At 39.0% G+C, this 23,083-nt stretch overlaps 1 protein-coding gene across 4 annotated transcripts in view; it reads right to left on the bottom strand.

The window, feature by feature from the left end:
• UNC80 (unc-80 homolog, NALCN channel complex subunit) overlaps window positions 1–23,083 on the bottom strand; it is a 176,419-nt gene that overhangs the window by 52,261 nt on the left and 101,075 nt on the right. For 3 of the 4 annotated variants that reach the window (XM_058664936.1, XM_058664938.1, XM_058664940.1), the window contains 11 exons: window positions 19,526–19,707; window positions 18,867–18,998; window positions 15,922–16,108; window positions 15,184–15,315; window positions 12,469–12,612; window positions 9,440–9,540; window positions 8,427–8,513; window positions 4,115–4,298; window positions 2,544–2,638; window positions 1,118–1,207; window positions 304–405 (listed from right to left, as the gene is read on the bottom strand). In XM_058664936.1, the coding sequence (XP_058520919.1) occupies window positions 304–405; window positions 1,118–1,207; window positions 2,544–2,638; window positions 4,115–4,298; window positions 8,427–8,513; window positions 9,440–9,540; window positions 12,469–12,612; window positions 15,184–15,315; window positions 15,922–16,108; window positions 18,867–18,998; window positions 19,526–19,707 (1,436 nt within the window). The remainder of the gene's footprint in view (window positions 1–303; window positions 406–1,117; window positions 1,208–2,543; window positions 2,639–4,114; window positions 4,299–8,426; window positions 8,514–9,439; window positions 9,541–12,468; window positions 12,613–15,183; window positions 15,316–15,921; window positions 16,109–18,866; window positions 18,999–19,525; window positions 19,708–23,083) is intronic. The other variant, XM_058664937.1, reaches the window with a different exon arrangement.

Here is a 23,083-nt window from a genome sequence, read left to right as displayed (position 1 = left end):
TACCAAAATGTGAAATGAAAAGGACTTACACAACAGTAGACATATAAATGATGAGACATCCATGATTTATAGCCAATCATATCAAAGTATTATTTCAAAGGTGTGCTTCTTAATACTTTCACATTATGGAAAATTGTTTATGCGACTTAACATATTGTTTTGGGGAACAATCTGATGAACCATTGTACCCATCTATTCTCTCCAGATAGATCATGGGAACACAGAATTTCAGGGTTGGCATCACATGTATAAATTATCCTAGACATGACAGACCCAAAGGATAAAATCTAAGCGGTCACACACCTGCTTCTGAATGAGTTCCTGCCCCTTCTCTGGGTGCATGTGCACAAGGTTCAGCTGCGGAGACACCGACCTCCGGAAAGGATAAATATCACGAACATAGGTCTGCAGTGGATCATACAAAGAGAAACAAAAGAGTTTCAAATGATTAAACTTTTGTTCTCATTTACTCCTCTTTACCCAAACATGAGAAAACAAACAAAAACCCTTTGCTTTTTAATAGCTTTTGTTTTCCTTTCTTCATGCTCTACAACTTCACAGAAATCTAGAGAAGGCAGACCCTCCTCAGGAGAGTCTCCTATCACCAGCTGGGTACCCTGTCCTACCAGTAAAGCAAAGTGGCCTAGACATTCCCTAAACAGCGATCTGGAAAAAAAAAAATCACCATAATGTGATGGCTGTGGCTGTCCCAACCCGCTCTTTGTTCCTTAGCTCAGGTCATTTGGATAGTATTTAACACAGCAGGAGAGGTAACCAAAACAACAGTAAAATTCCAAATAAACACACACAGCTATTACAGAGGCAATTTAATTTTTTACTTAGATATAATAATGATGAATAATTTAGCGCCTTGCTTGATCATCCCCTTTTATGACTGCATCTCTCTAGCATAGAAACTATTACCCCTTCATCATACAGATAAGGATAAATGGAAAGACAGAGGAGCTAGGCTGAGGCCACATAAACATCAAAGTGATGTGGCCCAAGTGACCATTCTGTGAGCTTGTAGACAATGATGCCTCCCCAAGCCATCATCAGCAAAGTCAGGGCAAGACCTGGCCCAACTCAACAGGACCCCACTACTGCACCATCTCACCTTATTGTAATGGATAAGATTCCATCGTTTATCCATGAGAAAATAATGTGTTGACTGGGATTCTGGAATGTTGAAAAACTCCAGACACTCCTAGAATAATAACAAATTTTAACAAATGCTTATTATTTAGTAACAATACATTATGTATCATGAAGAATATATTATATATTATCCAGCTAAAAACAACAAGGTAACTTCTTACATGTATTTTATATGTGATTATATATTTTAAAATATTATAAATGGATATATAAATGAATGCACACAGATACCCAAAGAATGATATAGTAAGGATACCAATATGATAACGTTAGTATGATCTCACTCTGCCTGAAGATGTGCAATTATAATTCAGACTGAGTGATAGACTACGGGGTCACAGTGGCACCTATTGATCTCAATATCAGGAAGGAACAACACAAATTATAATGTCAACAATACCCGTGATGTATATGTGAGATTCAGTGATTTCCATGTAGATCATTTCTGTAACCTACTCTTGAACCCTACAATATTGAAAAAGACACTGAGATTGGTACGGGCCTATTGTTGAGTTTGGGTCCCACTGGTTAGACTGAAGCCAGTGATTGCTACTGTGTTTGCTATCAAGCTATGCTGTCCAGTGTGAGCACACAGATGGAGTGGCTGCTGAAGTTTGTTTCACTGCACCACAGAAATTCTTGAAATATCTGGGTGAAGCCTGAAGGAGGAGTATTTTGCCTCCTAGCAAAATAAAATACAAGAGTTTGATAAACCTGGATTTTTAGGAAGCAATTTCTACTTAAATTGGAACCTAGAGCTCTGTTTCAGGAGACACAGCATTACTGAGAGTGAGTGATGTGGAAAATCACTACCCTAGTGTCTGTCTTACCTTACCACGAAACCTTTACAGCCATGTGTAGCCATGGAGTGCACTGATACTAGGAAATGCTTTTTTTGGACCAATCTGGTGCATTCAAAGGTATATATGAGTATTTTCTGGTTCTGGAACGCTTTAGTGGAAGTCAGGACTAGATATTGTTCAATTAGATCCCACAGAAAGGGTCTCTGCCACAAGCCATCTGCTGACAGGTGGATTTCTCTGCGCTGTCAGTGGACAAGACAGGTGAGCTCCAGAACAACAGCAAGTGGTGCCAAGAGGCTCCCATGCAGGAATTCACTGCGTCACAAGAGGGTTAGGAATGGCACCTTAGTGTGCACTGCTGTGGACACCACACAGAAGCTACCTGCTTTGCCGGCTTCAGTGTAGTGGTGAAATGCAGCAAAAATGGAAGAGCCATGTTAGTACGTAATAGTGGAGCAGATTCTCTGAGAAAAGCACACACTCATCTGAAGCTAGAAAACTACCATTTGATTGCAACATGGATGTTGAGTGATGTGGCCACAGCATTGCGCAAAAAGATAATTTATCAGAAGTCATCCCTACCTTTAGCAGGGCTTCAAACTGAGTGTCTTCATGGACTGGTAACTGGGTTGGGATATCACACTCATTCTGTCCATGGACTACCAGGGTTTTGGTACCTGAAGAAAGTGAAAATAACAGTGAACTGACTTCTACTACAGGAATCTGTATGTAAAGTATCAAATACAAAATACTCCCAATAAGCCGACATTTCACTGTTACTAAGTGCTTAAGGTGAGGAATATATTGTATTAACCATACTCCTTTATTGACAGTTAAATGTATGCTTTAAATATGTTGATTCATCAAATAATATTAGCTACCATTTATGAAGTTACCAATACTTTCACTATCTTTTTAGGTAAATGGTATTTACCTAAAACATGGCTTTAGTAGAGCAGACAAAATTTAAACGTCAAGTATTACAACACAAGTATTACAACACTTAACACAACCGTGTATTTTAAATTAAGGAAATAAGAGTTGAGAAAATACAAGCAGAGAAACTAGTAAAAACAAAAACATGTACCTGAAATGTAATTTAATTTGCATGTTCTGCATCTTACTTGCTGACTGACAGCATCTATTTTAATTTATTCATTCATTATAAATCTTTGTGAACAGTATGATACACGTTAATTTTAACACATTGTTTTTGAGTATAGGAATGGTATGTCTTAGAAGTTCCTTTGCTCTAATAGCACCTGATCACTTTTTGGATGCTTTTCAGAACATATGAATTGTCATTTATAAATCGGGTTTGACAACAAGAACTTTACCTTCATATCATTTATCTCCCACAATATGAGATAAACATTGAATTCCTACTTCACAGAAGAAAGTTTAGAACAATGCTCTTTTCTATAGATGATCCTATCTTACAGTTACTAAGTGGCAGTGCTGATTTCATCATGGGCATCTTGGCTGCCAGAGCCTGTGTTCTCGTCTACTCATGGCTGTGTCTTTCTCTTTGTTTCAACCTCTGTCATCCTACGTTTTCTTTGTCATTTGACAAAAACAAAGGCTTGGAAAGATTTCATCTTAAGGAAAAACAAGTCTTTCACAGCAAAAGGAACTGTATCTAGAGTTTGCATCACACCTTGTGTTCTTCTTCGACTCTGCCTCTTCATGCCCTCTCCTTTTCCAGTTCCATAAAGCCATCTCTCATTGATTTACAAAGGGCTGGGGCCCTTGCCACGTAAACAATATTATTCTCCTTGCAGTGCCAAGAATTTACTCAAAAAGCCTTTCAGCTCAGCTGGCTGTCTGCGACAGACTCAAGTACATCTTCCACCTTGGCAAACCTTCAAGGCTTGATTCACTCAGATCTTAGTTCTGATGGTGCCCTTTAATCTGGCATTGGCAGCCTTCGTAAAGGGTCCATTGTATTTCTTCGATTGTGTTAAACAAGAATTCTTTGATACGCTAGCTACTAAGGGTTAGAACCCTGAAAATTTTCTCATGAATGAAAGAGCTTCCTGGGTTTTCAATGAGAAATATATATATATACACATGCATATATATACATATATGTACACATACATACATACACATACATATATAATTTACATCACTGCAAAGCAGTGGTGGATTACCTGGCATTGAAGCAGTCACCAGGAGCTTCACTTCACACTGTTCCTTCTTCATTGTCTGCTTGAGATCCTTGAAGAAGAGGCCCTCCACATAACCTACCACCTCCCACAGGAAGGTCAGAGTGGCAGATATGGCGTCCATCCCCCACTCACAAGGGGTCCGCACAAAATACATGATTAATCCCACCTGAAAGTCAGAACAGGCATGGACAGAGCTGCAAAAATCTTAAGATTCCATTCTCACTTGTTTGTTCTTTTCTTTTTAATTCAATATTCTTCTGTGTCTTCACAATCTCTCAAAATCCTTATCCAGCACTTTTATTGGACAAGGTATAACCTGAAAACTAGCCAAACGGGTTTTCATATATTTTTATATGTCACCAATACAGCTAAGTCTTCAGACGAAAGCAGTCATTGGGAAACTTTGGGTTATAGGCAGTCAATATGAATTTGTACACAATGTTTCCCAAACATTGTATTTCATAATTGTATTCCATGATTAGAAATTAAGATTGCTCTGCTTGCTAAGTCAATACACTTAGAGTTTATGTTTCCATGTTCTTTAGTATAATTTTTGAGACCTGTGTGCCCTTAAACACATGCTCAAGTTGACATTTAGTAATTTGTCATCTTGGGTTAGGCATGGTAGCACAGCAGCTAAGACCCTGCTTGTGATGCCTGCATCTCATATTGTTGTCATGTTGAAGTCCTGCTGTGCTCCTGACCCCAGATTCTTCTTCTGAGGTGCCCTGAGAGGCAGCAGGTGATGGTGTATGTGCCTGGGTCCCTGTCTTCCAGGTGGCAGGCTTGGACTGAGGTGCTGGCTCCTGATTTAGGCCTAGTCTAGCCTTGGCCGTTGAGATCACTTGAGGAGAAGACTAGCAGAGGTGTAATTTCTTTTTTTCAAATAACTGAATGTAAATTAATCAAAGTTTAAAACAAGATTTCCTTACATAAATCTTTGTTAATAGAACGCAAAAATATGATACACATTCTATACATTGGAATATGACAAGGACTGTCTGGAATCAGAATAGTTGACAAAATAACTTTTGACTACCTTATTCAATAATGTACAACAAAATCAGAAAAAGTAATGCAAAACTTTTTTTCTGTATATTTGAGTCATTGTTTCCTAGAAATTGTGGTAGTTCTGAAGAATGTATTACACTGAAAAGATTGGTGCCACTAAACTAATCTGTTTTGTGGTTCTAAATACTGAACCTGTTAATGACGGTCAAGCCATACCACTAATCCCTTAGACATCTCTAAGAGATGGAAAATGTGGAAAACTCCATGGGTTTAACATGCCATGATCAATCAGAAATGATACTACCTTACAACTAGTCTGTTCTTCAGAGGTTTTCTCGGTCCTACCCACATGTCAATACGGCCAGGAGATACCTGGGATGGTGAGAGTTGACTTCTTTCTGTACAGCGTAAAACTAACGATTGAGATGGCAGACATGTTAAGGAAGTGTCAGTGTACATTTCAAGATTTAATACCTTAAGGCTACATAGGCACAAGACCTCTTAGAAAGTCTTCACACTCCCACAGAAGAACTTCTTACTGTTGTTTAATGACAGTAGCTTAAGTCAAGCAGTGACTTAATGTCCTTTTCAGAATCTGGAGGTGAACTGTTAACATTTTCCAGTATCTTTACCATAGACACCCACAATAATTATAAGAAAATAAGTGTATCCTAGATGGTGAATCTGCCTTTGCTGTTTTGCATTTCGGAGTATGAGCTCATTTACCAAATCCATCCAACGCATTCAGCTTCTTGGGCTTCTGGGAAAGATTAGAATTCAGGCAGAAGTGCAGCAATGGGGATGCATATTTATGCCAAAAAGACTTTATGGCAAGACCAATGTGTTCCTTGCACTTTTCTCAATTAGTTTATATTCCCCCATTTGCAGGACATTGACACTGGGAAGCCTTATTGAGGCCGGGTCCAGGGCCTTGGAGAAGGAGAAGGGGTGAACAATTCTTGGATCCCATCTCACAGTTCACTGTCTGCACATACTAGATGGGCTGACTATGAAAAACAAGACCTTGGACTTGCCAAGACAACCAGGGTGAAGGGAATTTCCCTGTAGTTTCTCTACCCAGCCCAACGGAGTGGGAGGGCATAGAGCATGCTCCCAGAATAGGACAACATAGTTGCTTGAATACACTCATTCTAGACCCCTCTTTATCAGCCCAGACACCTGGGTCTATGCCCCTTCCAAGGTCCAGAGAAACAAACAAAACTTTAAAAAAGCCAAGTCTTTTCTCCAAAGCCAGTGTCCACTCGGATGCTCCACTTCTCTTTCTTCTCTGTGGGGGCAATGCTTTCCTATCCTTGCTTTGACAAAGATTTTGTTATGTCTGCACCTTTTTCCTGGCTTTTTAAAATTTGCGTATTAAGCTAAAGGAAGAACTTAATGAGCTTGTAACACTTATATCTAACCTTAAGTCTTCTTTGGAGTTGACAGAAGTAGAACATGATAGGGAAGATAGTAGGGAAATTAAATGTTTACTTATCACAGGACCTCAGGGTGGAAGAGAGTGATGGTCCAGGCCAGTAGTTCCCCTATCGAGTGACATGGGGAAGCAAGTGAGGGTAACATGGAAGGGACTCACAAATCTTTCTTTAAGCTCCATCCCTCCCCTCTCCCCCTGTCAACAGGTTTTTTCGTCTCAGAACCTTAGCCTACCAACCTGAATGCAACAGGAATTGGGAGGACAATAGGCTGAGAAAGGCTTTGAAGTTGCTGCGCTAACTCACCGTTGTTTTTCCCATGATACAGTGGAACATTTGGTGGCAGAACTTTGCAGGGGAAACTGCCAGGGCGTGGTGTTACTGAACCTGATGCTCTAGCCAGGAAACTCACTACGCTGTTGAACATGGAACTCATGGCCAGAACTCGGGAGCGGCACATAGCACAAGTAGGAACTAGAGTAAGGTTGGTTCTCCAATCAAACAACACTGGGAGCAGACAGGTTCAGGCACTGGCTTTGGCTTTTACCATCCAGTCATCTTGCTGCCAGCCTAATTGAGAACATGGTCTTAAAATACAGCAGCTACAGGAAACACAAAGGATAGAAAATGGGACAAAGAACTTTTCCTTCCACTATCCCACGTACCTCTTACAGACAAGGAAGAATTCCTGGAGATTAAGCATTTTTATCCAAGAGAGCTGGAACGCTGCACTAAAAGCCATTTATATTTTTATATTTGTTTGAATTTAAAACTGGAATGTATATATCTGTAATTGTTCCACTCAGGGAACACACAGCAAGCGGGCACACAGGAGGAAGACAAAGTGAGTCGTAGAGAGAATGAATGAATTCTCTCTGTACATTGGAGTTGTAGCGTGACTTGGATTTATCATCCTACTATAGCTACAGGTACATGTGAATAAAGATTTAACTGATGCGGCTGGTGTTGTGGCACAATGGACTAAGTAACTGCCTTTGAATCTGGCATACCAAATGGATGCCAGTTTAAGTCTCAGCTCCTCCACTCCCAATCCAGCTCCCTGCTAATATGCCTGGAAAAGAAAAAACAGTAGAAGGTGACTCCAGGGCGTGGGCCCATGCAACCATGTGGGAGAAAGGAATGACTTTTCTAGCTCCTGGCTTAGGTCTGGTTCAGCTCCAGCTGGGGTGAAACAGCAGGTGGAAGAATATATCTCCCCTCCTCTTCTCTGTAACTCTTTTAAATAAATAAGTAAATCATTAAAAGTAAAATTCCTCGATGATGACGGAAAGTAGGAAGGAATTCTCCCAGCAGAGTACTCCTAATCTGGCTATCTGTTTCACAGAACAGTCACGGCGTATATATGCATTTAAAGTACCAGGGAAAATGAACATAAAGACACAGATAAATTATAGAGGTCTCAGAAAACAGTTATCAGGACATTTTTAAAGTCTAGAGAGTTGCCACAGGGGAAAAAATACACTCACAAATACTTCTCTAGGGTGGCATTTGCCTCACATTCTCTGTGTTTGTGTGCATATCTATATTTTAAGCAGCAAAATAGGAAAGGAGAAAGAAATGATACAAAAGGACTTAAGTTTTCTAAACAGACAACCAATGTTCCGAGTCAGTAGAAGGAAGTTGCATAACATGGAAGACAGAGCAAAGTGACATTTGCTGAGCACCCATGATGTGCCAAGAATCCTTCAGTCAGGGGCGTTCCACACCAGCTTGGTGATTTTAGCTGACCACGATTCACCTTCAGTCACATCATTAATGGTAATCTATAACATTCTGCTGTTTCTTACTTGGAAATTAAAATTTATAAGCTGCCTGCTACTGAAACTTACCAAATAATTGAAAAGGATGTGAGATGTCTGGGCAGGAAAGTCTCCAATGTTCAAGAGAAGTTTGCGCAGCATGTACATTAACTCATCCTGAAAGAAGAGCAGAATTCCTAATGCTTGCATTTTAACACTGCCATGCTTTGGAAACAAAATTAACTTCTACAGAAGCAAGGGGAGGGGAGATATTTCTCTTTCTTTTGCCACAAACTGGTTTCAATGATATCCAACATTTCCGTACATTTCCACGTAATAAATATAACTTCTTTTGTAAATATATACCAATCACAGCACAGCTGTATATTGAGTCAGCTGTACTTCTTAAGGCTGCCAGGTGGTATGGAAATGTAAAAGATTCTGTGGAGATGCATTAGATGCGTTAAATAAACTAGATTTATTGAGCTTCATAATTCTGCTGCCCAGTTTTTGTGCCCAGATAAACTGGGGCCAGGAGAGAAAACACTGGATTGTCTATAATTAGCTTATCTTTTCTGAAACTAAATTTTATCTTCCTGTGAATGTAACCATAAAAAACAGCAAATAATTTTTGACCATCTGTGTATTTGTCATTGCTCAGAAAACTACTATCTGCCATAATCTTACAGGGTGGTCTGGAAATTAGGGGGTCTTGATTAACGGAGTTAATTACACATTCTAATAAAGCTGCCTGCATCAAATATGGACAAACATAATAAAAATATATATTTCATATTAAGAATATGACACTGAATCGAAGTGTAAAAGAGACAATATTTAAAATGTACTCTTATAGCATTTTATTGGTAATTATTTTTTTTAAAATAACACTAGACCATTCATATATGGAAATATCAATTAATGGAGCAATTTGGTAGACAACAACATATTGTAATATGGCTCATCACTATCATTACTTTAAAAGTATGCATAGATAAGTATCAGAAGACATTGATGTTACACTGCACAGCACTGGAAAATCCCAGGCTTGTTTTGCACCATGTACACACTCAGAGCTACACTACAGAGGAAGAGGAATTTACTTGTCTATTGCTGATGGTCAATTTTTCCAGAAAGTGCCGAAGAACTGTTGATGGATCTTCAATTAGACAATTCCACAAGACTTGCTGGGCCACAGCACTCACTTTGGAAGTGAAAGGAAATTGAACAATTAACTTAGAGATAAGTCCATCAGATAAAATACTCGCATTTACTTTTAACATATTGGTTACTCATTACTATGTCAATTAATTCCATAATGATGTAAATTTTTGCTGATGGTATGTTGGAGCTTTCAATTGACTGGGATGATACTCTGCTGGCTCTGTCTTCAGACCAGAGAGGGTATACCTAAGAAGCCGTTGAACTTGACTGGACAATAAGATGCTGGACTCTATGTTTGGTATACGCTTGCAATGGGGGAATCTCAACTGAACTTGAGCTGTGGTTATGCAACAAGGTGGAGGAATCCACCATGGTGGGAGGGCTTGGGGAGGGGTGGGGAGAACCCAAGTATCTATGTAACTGTGTCACATAATACAATGTAATTAATGAAGTTAAATAATAAATAATTAAAAAAAATACTCAACTATTACTAAGCTTTGGTTTCTCCCTTTGCCTTGGGAAGGTTCTGTAAACTCTTTTTCTGTTGAAAGGTGAATGCTTGTTCTCTACTTTGCTGCCTCTGAACATGTTCACAAGTAACAAGAACGCAGCAACAGAGTGTAGAATGGTCTTTAGGTATCAATGCTACTTTTGCAAAGAATACCTCTGTGAATATATGCTATTTTTTTTTTTGTTGTGGAAATGACCCTAATGCTAGCCAAGATATTTACTAGAATCATAAATACTTAATCATTGTATAGAGAAATTCCAAAACTGTTCATTTGAGTTTTGAAAATGTTTCAGATACAGCTGATCTCTCACTGTTCCTGTGGATGCTTTAAATAATGTTTTCTTTAGCAAGATGCAACAAATGACTCAGTAATAAAGCTCCTATTCCTAATGGGTTAGTCTCAGGGTCAAGATTAATAGACAGTCTAAGATTGTCTGGAAATGCCAGGCTGGGGAAGCAAGTGGGTAGCAGGGATTGAGATAATTCTCCCTTTTGGATGACCTTCAGTCCAAACCGTGTTTGTAAATTCCATTAGTTTTCAACTAGGAATGTAGAGTTTAGCACAAATGATTACTCAGTCTATATTTTGAATAAAGCATACCAATTTTGGCCTTAGAAACTAACCATACAACTAAAGTCCAGAGCCATATAAATGATATTAAAATGAAATAAAAAGCTTTACATTTCATGTATCTCTATAAATCATTAAGATAGGTGTGGGAAATTGAAATTGGCTCGCAAAACATCTCCTGCTTCTTAACATACGTACTAACAGGAACTTTTATTTGAATTAAAGAACAGGGACTTAAACCACACATCCTGATAGGAAATGTGGTATATTCCAGTCCCAAGGAGTGTCTTAATCACTTCACCCATTATCTGTCTTTGCTTGTACCAAGTTTTGCACTTCATCAGTAGGATGGGAGGATGCTCTTCTCTTTGCCTTTTCATTTGCTTTAGGCATTTTCATTTAAAATAATCTGTTATTATGGTTGTACCTGAAATACAACATTTCATGGTTTTAAATAATAATGCTGATTAAGGAATTATTAATCATTAGATTGTCTCTTTATGTCCTTTGCCCTCCCCCTTTTTCACTGGGGTTTTAAAAAGCATAATTGAGTTATTAAAGCAGTGTTAAGGGGACTGACATTCTGGTGCATAGGAGCTATTGCTTGTGGTGTGTGCATTTCATTTGGGAATCAGCTAGAGTTCTAGCTGTTCCATGTTTGATCTAGTTCCTTGTTAGTGGCCTCAGAAAAGCAGCAGCAGATGGCCTTGGGTTTAAGTTTCTGTCATCCCACAAAGCTCCTGGCTTTGGTTTGTTCCAGTAATGGTCGTTTGTGATTATCTGGAAAGTCAATTAATGTGTGAAAATTCTCTGTTTCTTGTGCTTTCTCTGTAACTCTGACTTTCAAATAAATAAATCTCAAAAAATACATTAGAAGCATTAGTTTGTCATCTGTTACAAATGTAACTCGTTTTAAGCTCAATTTATCATTTAATTTTTCTTTTTTTAAAAATTTATTTATTATTTTTAATTCATTAATTACATTGTATTATGTGACACAGTTTCATAGGTACTTGGATTCTCCCCACCTCTCCCCAAACCCTCCCACCATAGTGGATTCCTCCACCTTGTTGCATAACCACAGCCCAAGTTCAGTTGAGATTCCCCCACTGCAAGCATATACCAAACATAGAGTCCAGCATCTTATTGTCCAGTCAAGTTCAACGGCTTCTTAGTTTAATTTTTCAATTACTCTCTTAAGTAGTAGCTCTGTTAAGGCAATGAAGTAAGAAAGATGGCTTTGATGGTGGTGAAGCTACTGCTAAGATTTCTAAGGTGATCAAAGTCTTTGATTTCCATCTGACCAAATACATGTTTCCCTGTTCTGTGTCATAAAGAATGTTTCTGGGCTCAAAATCTATTTTTAATGCAATTTCTTGGTGATAAAAGTAGTCAAGAAATGGATGGAGAAAGAGATGATGTTCGTATAGCATGCTCTAAATTTATATGTGCATAGAACCACCTGACATGTAATCAATATATTGACCATTCAAGAGTGCCCTATGGTCTTTCCTGAAATGAACAGTTTAACAATGTAAATGATAGGGCCTGGTCCCATGGCTCAACAGGTTAGTCCTCTACCCAGTGGCACCAGAATCCCATATGGTTCTAATTTCAGCTACTCTATTTCTCATCCAGCTCTCTGCTTGTGACTTGCAAAAGCAGTAGATGGCTCAAGTCCTTTGGATGCTGCACCCACATGGGAGACCTGGAAGAGGCTCCTGGCTCCCAGCTACAGATCAACTCAGCTTTGGCCAATGTGGCCTTTTGCAGAGTGAACCAGCAGCTGGAAGACCCTCTCTCTCTCTCTCTCTCTGTAAATCTTTCAAATAAAAATAAATATTTAAAAAGGAAATGTCATTGATAGTTTGATGTCAGTATGGCACCTGCTACTCCATCTTCCCGCACTTCACCGTCTTCCATCAGATGAACAATAGGAAGTACTGCTGCACAGATGCATGCTGGGAACACAGCTTGTGGGGGCTGAGGAACATGGTGATTTGGTGTGTGCTCTGTGGTATGTTCTTCATCTGAAGAAGGAAAGAAAACATGGTGCTTTTCTGTAACATAATTCTCACATACCAAATATTTCAGTATCAAAATGAGGTTAGAGTGTCTTGGCACATTAAAACAGACATTAAAATTAAGCTCCCAAACACACTCCACAATATTAAGTCAGCGAAGATAAAATACTAAGATGCAACTGGTGGTGTGTGTATGAGTGTATGAGAGATGGGAGGCACTAATATGGGATGAGAAAACATATACACACACATGCACTTAAGAGAGTAATGCAGAAACCTAACCATCTATATGTTCTCATCTTCACTTATAAATAGAATTAGTAATACATTCATAGTAAATAGGATTTGATATGAAAATAGAGGGTTTAGGTTAGGAAAGGAAGAAAAGGAAGGCATTTATAAGCCTTCATATTAACATGAATGTACCTATGTTATTTTTTAAAGCACTAAGGTACCATTCATGTTGATTCTTACATTGCAACTTGCATGGCTATATGGGACCTTAGAAAGAAAGTCTATGAGGATTTACAGGGTAAAAGAGTTTTTTCAATAGTTCTCAATCCTGGTTACATACTAGATACATATGAATATCTCCTACATATACATACTATCACATGTATATTATAAACCCATACAAGGTTATTTCAGCAAGCTGTGGAAAATAGAATTTAAGTAGAATTAAAATATAAGTGTGTTCCACTGTAAAAAACTGAAATTCACACAAACAGGGGTCTTTAACAAGTTCTTGAAGAATGAATACTATTGAATGTTTCAAAATATTTTGCATCAAGATAAACCTTTCAATTGTCATTTTCACGAACTTTTCAAGGCACCCACACATGAAATGGTGAAATAGAGATCTTGAGATCTGTTAACCCATACAAGCAACAAAGATGATGGAAAACAGTCCAAAGTAACTGTTTCAGACATTTGAAATTAACCAAAAGTTTGGCACAATTTGAAAAGTACTATTTAATAAGAGGTGGAGGGGTGGGATTTGGGATAGCACCTAAATCTCTTCTTGGGATGCCCACATTTCATTGAAGCGCCTGGTTTGAGGCTTGGCTCTTCCCCTTCTGATACAGCTTCCTAATAATGCACAGGCTGAGAGGCAGCAAATGATGGCTCAGAGATGTGGGTTCCTAATACCAACATGTGAGACCCGAATGGATGCCTGGGAGCCTGGCTTCAACTGGGCCCAGCTCCAGTTATTTGTGGGCATTCGGGGCGTGAAGCAATGGATGAATACTCTATCTCTCTACACTGCAGTTAAAACGAAAAAAGAAGAAAAAAAAAAAGGAAAAAGAAACAAACTGAATGAGTAGAATCTTGGTGAGATTAATAACTTTTCAGAGTTTTGTCTTGCCCTATTTACCTCTGCCTCTCATTACCTCCCAACAAGCCTTGAAAATTAACAGACCTAGAATTATGACAGCAGTGAAGGCCCACAGCTTATATTGTACAGCAGTTTCACACCCAGGATATTTGTCTCCCCCAATCCCATTAAAAAAATAGCAATGAAAGTTTGACCTTGTAGTTGTCCGGGATGCTTGTATCAACTGGGCAAGCAAGAGGCTCACCAAAAAAATCTTAAAATGAATTTCTAAAGAATGAGATTTTAAAGCGATCTGCAAATCTCCCACACACTATTGTTATTTCAAAAAGCTCATGAAAATGGAATTAGAAGAAAATCCTTTTTTGATTCCAAAAATATTGAAATCCATGCATATAACTGCTCTTAAAAAGGTCATGGGAAGTGCATGTTAGGAGAAAACTATGCATGGACCTGGCATGCTGACTCAGTTGACTAATCATTCCCTTGCAAGTGCAAATGATACATGGGCACCAGTTCGTGTCCTGGCTGCTCTGCTTCCCATTCAGTTCCCTGCTTGTGGTCTAGGAAATCAGTGGAGGATGGCCCAATGCTTTGGGACTCTGCATCCATTTGGGAGACACAGAAGAAGCTCTGGGTTCCCGGCTATGGATTGGCTCAGTTTGGGCTTTGCAGCCACTTGGGGAATGAATGGTCAGATGAAGATCTTTCTCTCTTTCCTTCTATCTATAAATCTGCCTTTCCAATAAAAATAAGTAAATCTTTATTTAAAAATACTTTTGTACTTTTTTGATGACTGTATAGAGTAGTAAGTGTTTGTAAAATACTGAGGCACAACTCAAAACACAACATATGGACATATACTGGAATCACAAGGTTTTAAAAATACTGATTCATGAGTCCTACCCTCGGAGAATGTGCACTGGTCTGGGTATGAGTTGGACATGTTTTTAAAGCTTTGCCAGAGTGGGAAGTCATTAATTGCCTAGAATAATATCTTCTGAATTCTCAGCAGTATAGCTTTCTATTACATAATTAAAATCTTAAAAGTGACAATTACTGAGTTAAACTTACAATACATTTTTAGGATACCACTCAACCCAATTTATTTTTGGAAATTCAAGTCATGAAACAAGTCATTTAATGAAGAAGGGATAATGAAGTGAGATTACAGTATTAGCTGCAAAATGCTTCAAAACAAGTTGAGTCATGAGAAGTAACAACTCATTTGCAAGAGCACCTACCTTCGGCACTGACAGCGGAGCGTACCGACCACACAGACCCTCGGCGGAAGGAGTAGTTCCTGTGTGACGTGCTGGACGTGCAGGAGGGACTCACTGATAGTCGACGGGATGCCAGATTAGTGACTTCTTCTACTGGCAAATAAAACAGGGAATGTGAACTTTGGATTTATAATGAAAGAGCTGGCATCATTACAATTACAGTTGTGCTCACGTCACAAGTGTGCACCACCCTCAGATCATAAGACTCAGGCAATTTGGAGTGTATTTGGCAAAGGAAAAAGATGAGGGGGAAAATGTACTCTATAGAAAGAAACTTTCTCCAAAAAGTTTCCACAAAAAGGACATGAGAGCATCGTGACCTTTAGAGTGATCCACATCCATTTCCTAATACTAACTTACAAACTATCTGCCCTCTTGCAGGCTGAGTAATAGACTGATGAACAAATGATTACATTTACTTTAACACACACTCTAGATTTACTTGTTGACTGAATCACAACCAAGAGTTGGTCCCATTATCAGAGTGGCTCATTCAGTATGGTGAATGCCCTCCTCTGGAAACACGTCATTTCTAAATTTTAGAAAATAGAAACTTGTCTGTTTCTCTGCATAGTGTCACAAAGACAACAAGCTGAAAGGGACATAGCATCTTATCACTGAAAAACATCAGTGTTTATTTGAAAACAAGTTCTTTCCGTGTAACTAAGACCCTCAAGAAGTCCCCTGTGAGGAGGGCACCTTCTTCTTCTGGCTCTGAGTTGGGTGTACATGTGGGTTCATAGCAAGCCTCCTGGGTGATGGGGATGGCGGTGATGAGGCTGGCTTCTCGGCCGAGACGCTTCTTCTCTTCTTCCTGCTGGAGGTTCTTCAGGATGTGTTCTGCCCTCTGATGGGAGCGGGACACGGCCCGGGCTGAAAAGGATTTCTGTGGAGACAGAAATATAACATTACTACCAACTCTCTTTGAAGGGGTTCAGGCATAAATTGTTCCAATGAGTTGCACAAAAATGCTAGTTCTTCCCCAAGAGATGGCAGTGCATCAGCAATCCAGTTTCATGAAGTTTCATTTGTTTGCATTTCAACCAAGTTAATAGGCTGTATATAACTAAGTTTTTTTTTTCACTCATAATAATTCTTCAAAAATTATTTCTGGAAAGAATCCTATTTTTATCTTTAATATGGTAGTTAGCATTAACAATTCACCCTTTAAACACTAACAACAAATAAAACATTTAATACTCTAAAATTTTTTTGAGCTAGCTTTTAATATGGCATGTTTATTTCATCAAGTTAATAAAATAAAGCCAGAAATATGGTTAGGAGGATGAAGGAGATATACTTCATATAAGCCAGTACCTAATTTATTTCATTTTTAAAAGATTTATTTATTTTTATTTGCAAAGAAGATTTACAGAGAGATGGAAAAACGAAGAGAAAGAACTTCCATCTGGTGGTTCACTCTCCAAATGGTCAAAATGGTCAGAGGTGAATCAATCCAAAGCCAGGAGCCAGAAGCCTCTTCCATATGGGTGCAAGGTCCCAGAGACCTGGGCCATCTTCTGTTGCTTTTCCAGTCATGTTGGTGCTGCAGGTGGAGTGTTAGCCTAACTTTTCCATGGCACTTGTCCCAATTTATTTCATTTTTATAGTTTATGTATTTACCACATACATGTAATATTTGTAGGTAAATGTATTGGTACACTGTAAATATTTAACAATATTTATGGAAACAAGGTACTGAACAGAAATTAAGAGTTGATAATATTGTTGAAGTTGAATGTACATTTTGACTCTATTTACTAAAAGTAAAGGTATAATGAAGAAATTTTAAGAACAACACATTCTTCAATAGGTATAATATGGAATATGAATGGTTGGAAGATCCACTTTGCAGAATGGCTGGGCTATTTATGTTCTTCTTCATTACAGTACTTAGGGTGGTACCAACTCAAGAGCTTTGGGGATTCAGTTAAAGAGTTCACATTCCTGGAACCTTTGTGGATTTGAAGTAACATCCGTGGACAATAGCAGTTCTAGATTTCTTTGTTTGCCTACAGTTTTATAAGAGTCTAGAGACAGATGGGTGGTCTTTGTGGTTTAAACAACTGTCTTATTATACAGCACCTGTTTCTTAGAATGGCAAATGGTATTATCAGCATTAAGGGGTATTTGATAGGACACATGGAAACTAATTTTTTCGGAGCTGGGTGACTCTACTGGTTATAAGGTGTAAAGTAAGTATATGGAATGATAGACTGAGTACTGGGCACAGAAACAGGATCAGTTCAAATCTATCATGAACTTGGAGGCAGACTGGGCTGGTTCAAATGAACCCATCACATGTAGAGCGAAAAAACAGAGAACCTTGTGTTGATGGTGCAGAAGTTGGACTAAGATGCAGAAGAACTTCACATGGAAGATTCAGTTTGTGGAAGAATTAAAGTAGAACAGCTATATTGAGATGGGTAAAGAGAGTTCAAACACTTCCCCAAAGACAACAAATCCCTCCAAAGCCTGTGTGCTATATACAATAATGCTCAACCTAACTTCAACTAACATTCTTCAAAGATATGTAAACGATGTCTTTCCGATCAAAATGTTGATTTTAAATAACATACTGTTTATTTTGAATGGACAAAACACTTTACTACTATGTAAAGTAAAATAGTATAGCATTTTTTATCAACATTTTAATATTTATACACCAGTTCTATAAATTCCACAGGCATTTATACAGGCAAGTAATGACAGATTTGTGCAAGACGGTAATTCTGTTGTACTTTATTTTCTAAATTGTCTAGCTTTTGAAATTTGAAAAATGGTGCTTAACAAGTGAAAAAAGGCATACCTTGAACATTTTTTTCAAATGGCATTTATACTTGTTTTTTTGCGTATAGATTGTGTATAGACCCCAAGACTGAGGTCTAAGGGCAGCACCGTGGTGTAGAGGGCTAAGACTGCACTTCAGTTGCCCATATACTTATCAGATAGCCTGGGATCTAGTCCTGGTTTTGCTTCAGCTTTCTGCTAATGCAGCTATGAGAACACACAATGTGCGCCATGCACTTGGTTTCCTGGTCCCCATGTGGGAGACCAGGAGAAGTTTTGGGGCCTTATTTCTGACCTGGCATACTGTGACTGTTGTGGGCATTTGGGGCGGTGACCAAGAAGATGAGAGCTCTCTCTGACTTTCTCTGCACTTAAAACAAATACATCTTTACAAAATAAGAAGTTCTCAAAATGATGCTTGCATTGATAATGCTGACGATCAACAAAATGAACGAAACTGAAGCTCAGGTAAGGAAGTGCAGATTGCCAGCTTCTTTAACTCTTGCTGAGTTACTGATTAACTGTTGGGTAGTTTATATTTTATAGATTAACAGAATATTTGATAAGGATGTTCTTATTGGTCAGTAAATCAATGCCTAATGTTTTTAATAGCTTCATAAAGTGGATACTGTTTTTATTATGAAGTAAAATTAGTGACTTAGAGTCTGGCAATTCTGACCACCAGATGTTAGTTCTCCTGTTTACAAGAGTAAAAACCACTTGTGATGGGTTTTCTGTGTTGTTACTACATTCTTATGACAGGAGTGGACAAGCTGCTTCACGTGTTAGTTGTTCTCTTTCGCATTTACTCCATAGGGTCTGAAGAAAAGAGAAAGAAAGTGCCTGTTACTCACAGACTGGTCTTCATTAATGGGGTCCTGGACACTCCCGCTGCACTGAGGGACCCATGGAGGGTCAAACATTGGGACAGATGGCATTCCAAGCACCGGTGAAGGTAGAGTGAAGTTTATGCTGGGAGGTGGGATCTGTTGGTTGAGAACAGAACAGCTAATTAGGATGGAATAGAAGCAGAAGGGGCCTCAGGGTTCGTTTGACCCATTCTGCCTCAGGGAACAGGGGGGCTCTAAGTGGCTCCAGGGCACAGGATAAACTTCCCTGGGTTGCAGTTTACTCATAAGTAAAATGGGTTTTTAACCAAATCATCTCTGCTTAGTTAAACACTCCATGCTCCCCAAACCACCCATATGTATACATAGCAGGATGTCTGAAAGCCTATACTCCATATTTTTTATGTGCTTTACCCTGGGGATAGAAATCATCGTGATTTTTTTTTAAGGTTTATAGACTTGATTTTCTTACTCTAAAGTTTCATAATTTTCATTTTAAAAAGCTAGTTTATGAGTTAGAATTACTTATTCAATCAGAAAGAGAAAGGTTAAAAGAAAAAGAAGGAACCTTTCTGGATATACACTGTAACTTGGAAGTTTCAGAATTCAAACCAATTGTTTGTTGGGCTTGTTAATCTGATTCTCCTGTAGCAAGAATCTCTTACCTTAAAAATCTGCTGTGCCCCCTCCTCCATGCGAGGCCAGACCTGGTAGCGAAACCTCCAGAGCGTGTGGAACTTGAGGACAGCGTTCAGCCTCTGCACTGTCTCCGGGTGGTGGAACTCTGACATCAGCATGTCGGATACAGCCTCCGGGACCTTCACCGCACACAGCAGAAACATGGCAGCTAGAGGCAGACCAAAGTTCATCAGCTACACATTTTACATTGCGCTTGTGTCTCGGTGTTGAAAAGTACAATTCTGGAAATTCTTCCTGAGCTAGAGGAGGCTATCAGGAAAAAACCCTGCTCCAGCCACTGGAACCCAAACATCACTCTTTGTGAGACCCACAGTCTTCAACTGGCTGGTGTGAGGGTAGCGGCAGCATAACATTTCAGAAGGATCACTCGTTCAAAGCAAAGCTTTCTCTGGCTCACACTGAGGAAACAAATTTATCCGAGGAAACAAATGAAGACAGAAACCTACATACAGAAACCTACATACAGAAATACTCTTTTCAGGGAAAGGTTAGAGTCATCTCAGCGTCCTGAGAAAATTACCATGACCCATATTAAGACATACTTGGCGGGGCCCGGCGCCGTGGCCTAGCAGCTAAAAGTCCTCGCCTTGAATGCGCTGGAATCTCATATGGGCACTGGTTCTAATCCCGACAGCTCCACTTCCCATCCAGCTCCCTGCTTGTGACTTGGGAAAGCAGTCGAGGACGGCCCAATGCATTGCGACGCTGCACCCATGTGGGAGACCCGGAAGAGGTTCCTGGTTCCTGGCTTCGGATCGGCACAGCACCGGCCGTTGTGGTCACTTGGGAGTGAATCATCGGATGGAAGATCTTCCTCTCTGTCTCTCCTCTGTGTATATCTGACTTTGTAGTAAAAATAAATAAATCTTAAAAAAAAGACACCACTTGGCATGTTCACATTCCATATCAGGGGGTCTGGGTCTGAATTATAGCCCTGCTTGTTCTAGTTTTCTGCTAAGGCAGCAGGTAAGTGCTCAAGTACTTGATCCCTCAGACCCAAGTGGGTCTGGCTCAGTCCTGGCTGTGGGGGGCATTTGTGGAGTGAACTACCCAGACAGATCTTTGTTTTTATGCCTTTCTTCCTCTGCTCTAAAAAGAAAAAATCAGTTATTTGAAAAAAAACTATACTAACGGCTTTTTGATAAACCTTTTTAATCAAAAGAGATTGATAAACCTAGGATATTTCATGAATCATAATAGAATCTGACAAAAATGTTGAGAAAAGTAGAATAATAATAAGAAAAAAGTCAGGTGTCATGATAAGTTATAAAGTTAATGAAAGAAAGACAGATACATTTGCTCCATAGTCTGGATGGAGCAGTCATGATAATCCTAAAGACACAATGTATCATTACTGAATCTCCAAACATACTCATATTGAAACCCAACTCTGATGCTTCTTGGCTAGGTGATATTCAACTCAGGTTGAAACCTCTGAACTTCTCTCAGCTTCCATTTTTTTCCCTCATTGATAAACTAACAACAATGACAATGACAAAAGCAATGACACCAAAATATGGTTCCAAATTTGTATCAGAATAAAATACAATAACAGGTAAGTAGGTGCTTTATGAAGTAAAATGCATTTCACACTTCTAACATCTATTTTAGTTTTTCTAGATAATGTGGTGTGATGAGGAGAACGTTGATCCAGGCAGTTCAATCTGAATTTCATTTCCTGCCTCTAACTATGAGTTGTGTGAACTTGGATAAGTCCTTCTAGCTCTCTGACTAGAGTTTTCTCATCTATAAAATGTCTTATTTAGTGTGCCTGCCATAGTTCTACAACATACCCTAGGTATTGCAATAATGAAATTCTAATAATTCTTTAGTTTAGCATCTACTGATATCACCACTCTTTCTCCATTTTTAGAGCTCTTCTTGAACATATACTCCACTCCGTCTTGATTTTAAGTGCCCTGCTCACTGCTGCCCACATCACAGGGCTTCACTGTAATGTCTGTGCCGAAATATTCATCTTGTGTGCTCACTGGTCAGCAGGTGTCACAGTGGTTTTCCTTTCAGTTTTTTAGAAACTTGTAACTAGACCGTTGGAGAACTTTTCTCTTCTGCCCTTCTGCTCCCATGCTGGGACTGCTGGAGTTCCTTTTCTTTCCTGATCATTTTCTGTATCTTTTCCTGGCTGCGCGTCTTGGTCCAGTTCTCCGAAGGGCAGGGTAAGGAAGGGCAATGGCTTAGTGCTTCTCCTTTTTCTTCTCTTCTAATTATCTCCCAGAGAATTCACTCAGTCTTCCTGCTTCAGCCATCACAAATGTCATCCTGTGCCCTAAGCTTTGTTTTTTTTTCTCATTAGCTCTATTTTCTGACTTCTAAAACCATACTGTTCCACTTAACTTTTACCACAGGAAACTAGAACTACTTCACACCCTCATGCATCATTACTCTTTTGCTCAGAATCCATGAGTGCTTTTATTTTTCCTCTTTTAAAAACATTTATATTTAAGTCAGTTACAGAGAAAGAGGAAAAGATGGAGATAAAGAGATCTTCCATCATTTGCTTCATTCCTTCAAATGGCTGTAACAGCTGGGGCTGGGTAAATGGGAAGCCAGGAGCCAGGAGCTTTCTTTGGGCTTTTCACATGGGTCCCAAGCACTTGGCTCAAATGTGCTGGTTTCTCAGGTTCATTAGCAAGGAGAGGATTGGCATGAAGCAGCTGGTTCTTAAACCCATACCCTATGGGATGTCAGCATTGCAGCTGCAGCTTAACCTGGCCACAACATGTTCTTCTAAACCGCAGAGTGGTGGTTCTCCATAGTTTATAGTGCAAAATTCATACTCTTCAATTTGTTAATTAAACTTTGTTACTGAGAACCACTTACCTTTCTAACATTATGGATTGGTGATGTCGCTACAAAAGTCACCCAAGTCATCCAATCAGTCTTGAATAAGCCCACTTTATTTCTAGACCCATGTGGTTTTGCACACACAATTACCCTGTAGTTTCGCCATCTGCTAGCAGTTCTCACAGTACAAACTACCTATTTATATATTCCATGGACTTTATCAGGGATATATCGTATTTGAGGTGCTTATTATTCTTGACAGAGAAGAAAAAGCATGAGATTTAATGCAAACAAAGACATTTTACAAAGGTATTTATTGCAGTATGGTATAAAAAGTAATTATATATGTATATATATATACATATATAATTATATTATATGGGGGATAGAGAGAATTCTGGAAGGATTTGTGAGGAAGTTAGAAATTACTGCCTCTGGGGAAGGGAGTGAGGAGAGTCCTGGGCAAGAGGATGGTGTTTATAACTTCACACAATTTCACACTATTTGAATTTTTACCTTAATGGATTTATCAATGAAACTAGTCATTGAAAAATGAAGAGCTCTGCATGGGAAGTGGGAAAAAAGGAATGACACACATTGAGTGTCAATCATTGACTAGTTATATGGCCTTGGACAAGTCACTTCAATTTTGCTATTACAGTTTGGACACAGAGCATTATACAAAATTTAATACAGGAAATTACAGTGATTTATGATAA

The sequence above is a fragment of the Ochotona princeps genome, chromosome 5, assembly GCF_030435755.1.
Source record: "Ochotona princeps isolate mOchPri1 chromosome 5, mOchPri1.hap1, whole genome shotgun sequence".
Lineage (NCBI taxonomy): Eukaryota > Metazoa > Chordata > Mammalia > Lagomorpha > Ochotonidae > Ochotona > Ochotona princeps.
This window is presented reverse-complemented; position numbering and strand designations above follow the sequence as displayed.